Source organism: Phoxinus phoxinus, assembly GCF_949152265.1.
Source record: "Phoxinus phoxinus genome assembly, chromosome: 9".
NCBI classification, from domain to species: Eukaryota; Metazoa; Chordata; class Actinopteri; order Cypriniformes; family Leuciscidae; genus Phoxinus; species Phoxinus phoxinus.
The window spans coordinates 18,785,701-18,791,700 of NC_136884.1; the positions used below are offsets into that span (position 1 = coordinate 18,785,701).

Consider the following 6,000-nt stretch of genomic DNA (forward strand, 5'->3'; position numbering starts at 1 on the left):
TCGCGCGTCAAGGTCGCGCGAATGGCGCGAATTGAGCGTCTGGCGCGTTAATGCTGTGTTCACACTGGACTCGAATAGCGCGTCAAGTTCCCGCGAATGGCGCAAATTGAGCGTCTGTCGCGTTACGCGCGAATGATTTATGTAGTGCTTTTTGTGCATTCACGCGTTTGACGCGAATTCGCGTCTGCCGCCCGAGTTGAAAAATCTGAACTTCTGCGAAAATTCGCGCCTGGTCGAGGCCTGGATCGGAGAGGACAACCACCTCCAGGACCAGGGACACCCCAAAGAACAATCAGGGGAGACAGTGACAGGTGTGTTTCCAATAAAGACACATTACAAGGCATATTATATGTTATGTTTACAGATCAAGAAATGTAATCTCTCTTGAGTATTGTTACCAATGTGTCGTATTAATATTTAATATTTTCTTGACAGAACCATATCAGAGATTTTGAACCATATCTCCTTCTCCTGTCTCCCCAGCCCCTTTTTATTCCTGTCTCTAAATTTTTTTTCTGTTCTTACTATTTCTTTTACAATTTTCCTTAATAAATTATTTTACAATCTGTTTAAATGCCTGGTGTGGTTCTATGCACAACAAAGCTAATATTTTATCACATAACTTGTTTTTTTAAATATACGAGACGTATTCATTTTGTATTTAATGCTATTTATTCCATATCTAAATATAGATTATATGAAACATTGTAATGTGTGATGGCAATTTTATGATATTCATTGCTCTTTAGTAAAATATAGATGATTCAAAGAATGTCACATGTGTGTCTCTCACTTGTAGTTAGAGAAGATTCTGTTTATGAAATGAATGTATGTTTATACACCTGAAGTGAAGGAGTGAGACACTGAGAACGGCTGGGCAGAGGTCAGAGGTCATCTAGTTTGGGTGGGGGCTTAAGGGTCAACTAGTGATAAATTGAAGCTAGCAGTAATGAGTCCTTGGTCTGTGGAAAACTACTAGGAAGAGCAACTGAAGACCTTGAAATGGGTATAAAATGTGCGCAGCCCTCCACTTCTGGGTCTCACTCACTTCACAGTGTAACTTCTGTGTGGTGACGGCTGACGGGGAACTTCTTGCAAGAATAAATCATTTTATAAAATCTCATTTGATTCAGAGTGTCTCTTACGCAGTGATGATGTTTAAAAATACATTTTTGCCACAACAAATGTAGACAACCAACAACAACAAAAAAAGGTTAATTACTTTTGGAGGCTGGCTCCATTTATTTATTAAAAAAAAAAACTTGTATACAAACATGGAAAACCTGTAATTTTGAAAAGGTTAGTGACTCAGAGTTTAAACTTAATACATGTGCATGTTGTGTAAACTGCAAGTAGAACGATGGAGAACATTCCCTTGTAGTTGTGGAACTGGGATCCTGAGTTGGGGGGTGCCTTTATCACCACATGCTTCCCATCCACCGCTCCAACGCACAGAGGGAAGTTCCACCGCTCCTGAAACTCCTCTGCGATGGACCTCCAGTCATCGGTGGTGGGCACAGCCATGTAGCCCTCCACAAGGCAGTCCCAGATGGCAGTCACTACCTGGGCAACGATCTGGCACACTGTGGAGACACCAACCCTGTAGCTGGACGCTATCGTCCTGAATGAGTCCCCAGTGGCAAGAAACCTAGAAAACATTGTTATAAATATTATTACAAGTACACTTGTAGTTTCATATTCAACAAGTATACTATTAAATGCTTTATGGTATATTAAAATGCCAATAATCAAGCACTATTGCTTACAGATAGAGATATTTAATTTCTAGGTTATAGCAGTTAACTCAGTCAGTATCACTAGAAAGATCACTGTGTTTATACAGAACAACATGATGTTGCAGGCCCCGTGCAGAAAACCTTGTTTACAGATTAGAAAGTCCTGTGAAAACAGGGAAAATTGAAGAGACAGAAGCAAACGTGTGTGCGTCGCACATAATCTCCAGCAACTGTCTATTTAATTGGGGTTTTTTCCACATTGTTTTCAAATAAAGTATTTTTTTTTCTAATTAGTGCATAAGTGTCATTCTTTCATTTTCTCTATTATCACAACAATGCACATTTCACATTTACATTTTCCTTTTTTTTCTCCACACAAAATTATACATTATAGCTTTTCACATGGCTCCTTTAAATCTACTCAGAATGAGCCAAAGGGTATTTTATATAAAATCAACACATGACTAAACATGCAAGGCCTAGAAACTCGAGAAATATATGTAACCCATACGTAAACATTATAGTTACTGATTTTAAAATCAGCACTGCCATCATGTTACATTAGCATTAGTTTGTTACCTCTGAATTGCCAGGAAATAGAACAGTATTAACTTACAGTTTGCACTGAAATGGCTGTTTGAAACATTTGGCTGGAGAAATACATGGATATTTATACACATGAACTCTAATCAACCAATACACAAATTTAATACAAGTTAACTAATAAATGAACGCTATACCTGGTAACTGGAGCCTGTATGAATTGAATATAATGCATTACACGAGTTACATAAATATCACAGCGTCCACAAAATGGCGGACAATCTACACACATTCACTATTTTCACCAACCAGAACATTTATGCACAAAATATTTACACCATGAACATACACAAAGATCTCACATAACTCATATGCATATTGTTTAGTTGTTGCGAAAGGCATACCTGTGAAAACAGGAAAATTTTAAGAGACAGAAGCAAACGTGTAGCCTATGCGTCGCACATAATCTCCAGCAGCTGTGAGGGCGCCGGCGCAATGACGTTACAGCTCCTCCGTCACAGTCCTCAGTTCACTTTTTAAAATAAAAGTCCCGATCTCTCAGACCCAAATAATGCTCTATTAAAATGAGCAAATAAAATAAAATAAATTTCACCCAGAACCACAAATTGACATATTTTAGGATGTCACAATGACAGTATCACGTCTGCCAAGAGAATATTTTAATGTCTAGGTTATAACGTTAGCAGTTAACTCAGTATCACTAGAAAGATCACTGTGTTTACAGAAAAACATGACAGTATTAACGTTACGTCTGCCAAGATAATATTTTAATTTCTAGGTTATGTCTAACGTTAGGTTATAGTTAACTGAGTATCACTAGAAAGAGCACCAACAGTGGTATCCGTAGCCTAACGTTACCACAGTTTTTAAAGAACATTGATAGCATAGCATATGTTAGCATATTGAATATACTGTATTTAAAGTATCATACATTTACTAACCGAAGACAGATGGACAGGCGCTCCGCAGCTGGGATAGATCGCCTGTAGTTGGTGTTCTGGAGGGTGATCCTCGCTCCGATGCGGGACAGCAGGTCATCAAACTGTGTGCGAGACAGGCGGAAGTACCGCTGAAAGCGGCCGTCATCCAGGCGCAGCTCCTGGAGCAAATGGTGAAACTCGCCAAACTGGGATCGCCTCCGAAGGGTCTGGTGGACCCAAATACGGCGACGATGACCCCTACGCCGCTGTTCTGCTCTCCAGAGCAAGTACAGAGCGGTGACTCTCTCGATAAATGATCTATCAAGATCTCACATTTTGTAAAAAGATGGCAGTCAATGGGTTTCGAAACTTTTGAAACTTTCGCCTCTGACGCGCGTAAATTTCGCCTCAAATTTGTTTTTACGCGCGTTCATTTCGCTCTTGACGCGCGAATGGACACAAAGTGATCAAGCGTCAAACTAGACGCGGCAGGCGCGAATTTGACGCGCTATTCGCGTCCGGTGTGAACGCACAGTAAAGCAAACACCGATCACCATCACAACGACTTCAAATGAAACTCAATAAAATATCAACTTCGAAACCTCTGTTAATTCTCAATAAAAACTTCTGTAGACGTCTGACAGAAATAAAGTCAATCTGGTTGGTAATAAGTGAAGCTGGTGATGCTGTTTGTGGAGTTGCTTGAGAGATTTATTTTCTTTTCCAGCTTCAGTTGAGTTCATCTAAGGCTGTGGCTGGAAGTCAGTTGTAGTTCTTGTGTTTTTCTTTCCTTCAGTGATTCTGCTTGTTAACAGCAGGTGATCATCACTAATGTTGAATCAGCACTTAATTAATCACTTATTATCCAATGATCATGCTGGGAACTAAACATATTCTATAACTCATTCAGTTTAAGTTCTGTTTCAATTTGTGTCCACATAACTTTCGGTAATATTTGAGTACAATTACCTCATTTTTATTTAGTTCATATAACTGTTAGGTTTTATAGTGTGCAGTTTTGACGGCAATAACCTCAATTGAAGTAATAGAGCATTTTTTAATTGATAGCAATTCACATTTCTTAAAATTTTAATTTAACCCTGAAACTTAACAGAAAACACAAAGCCACTGGAATTTGTAATGAATAATTTAAGAATAAAGAATAAAAATGACTAATTAATATTTTAGTGTTGCCAATTTTTATACCCTTTAAATTACTACTATTGATATATGAGCTGAGGAATTGTGTTGTAATTAAGACTAGATAAGGAGAAACTGGAAATCCTTGTCTAAAGTCCTTGATTTAAAAAGAACTATTACTTCGTTTAAGCTATTTCCATTTCTGCACCATCCTGCAGGAGTCGCCAAAGCAATTTTTTGAAGAGCCTGAAATAAAAATGTGTGTTCCGAACTTCCTATGTTTCAAAAGTTGTAGTAATCTAAAAATAAAATGAAGCCTAAGACATTTAAGGCGCTTTCTACTACACAGTACTAGCTCGCCTTGACTCGACTTGCCTTAGTTTGGTTTTCCACTGTGTAAAAGTTGTACCGGTACCTGCTTCCAGATACTTTTTTTCGTATCACCTCCGGCGAGGTTCTGAGCGAGCCGAGCTGAGGCGATACTAAAATGTGACGTGAAAACACGGCAGACTGCTGATTGGTCAGAGAGAATCGTCACTATTCACTATTCAATCATTGCGCGTGCCAGACGGAGTATCCTGAATAACCCCGCCATTTTTAAATAGTTTGGCCAGAGATTGCGTGATATACTCATTACTAATATTAAGTAAAACAGTATAAACTCGATTTCCTCCATTGTCCTGTGTGTGTGGGTAGCGTGTGTGTGTCGCGTAGAAGATGACGTCACAGCAGTTTCCTGCGGCGTTGCTATGACGACCAGTTACTATTGTGGAGAGACTATCTGCTATGGAAAATGGAGCGAAAAACTCAGTCGAGTTGAGCTGGTACTGGTAATGGAAAAGCGCCATTATTAAGTCTAAGTAGTGTAACATATCTAGTACTAACCGTATATTTGTCACAGATCTGCACTACATTTCCCATCACCCTCTTTGGCTCTCCCCTGCATGTCATTCATGATCACACACACCTGCACCTCACCATCACCCTCATCACTGCCTCTATAACTACAGACACCACATCCCAGCTCATCGTCTGGTCTCGTTTTCACGTTGTGGACTATCTCCAGGTCTCCAGTGTCCCGTCCTTCCACAGTGTCTCCATTCCCTCCTGTGTTCCTCTGCCTCATCACCCACCGTAATATCCATCATTCTCTCCACTTGTTATTAAAAAAACTCACTGTTACCCTACCACATTCCTCTCCTTGTCTGCAATACGGAACAATATTATTGGAAATGTGTCTTTTCTGCATTAACCCTGAATCTTTTTGCTAGGACTAAAGCTATTATGTTATAATTCATTTTTCAACCGTATGACTGGATGGCAATTTTCTATGAAGATGGGATCTTTATTTAATGTTGGGATAAGAGTTATTAACCCTTGGCATAAAGTGGCTGGAAGAAATGTTTTCTCTATGCTTTCCTCATAATGAATGAGGCATTTATATAGCGCTTTACACCCAAAGCACTTCATATAAGGGGGACTCTCCTCAACCTTTAAACCTTTAAAAGATAATTATGACTAAACAGCTTATAAAATTCAGAGCTGAGTCCATCTACTCTCGGATATTTGTTGACTTTTTAAGAATGAATAGCTTCCCTTATCTCTTTCAATGAGATAGAGGCATCACACAAGCGTTTATC

The 6,000-nt window shown here is 39.2% G+C and overlaps 1 protein-coding gene across 1 annotated transcript; it reads right to left on the bottom strand.

Moving 5' to 3' along the window:
- Nucleotides 1-682: 682 nt before the first annotated feature.
- Nucleotides 683-5,486, bottom strand: LOC307004059 (uncharacterized protein; the record flags this gene model as incomplete). Its single annotated transcript, XM_079623001.1, has 3 exons — nucleotides 683-1,648; nucleotides 3,242-3,538; nucleotides 5,260-5,486. 3 exons carry the CDS (start codon nucleotides 5,484-5,486, stop codon nucleotides 1,309-1,311), a joined length of 864 nt encoding a protein of 287 aa, XP_079479127.1. The 3' UTR covers nucleotides 683-1,308.
- Nucleotides 5,487-6,000: the final 514 nt, after the last annotated feature.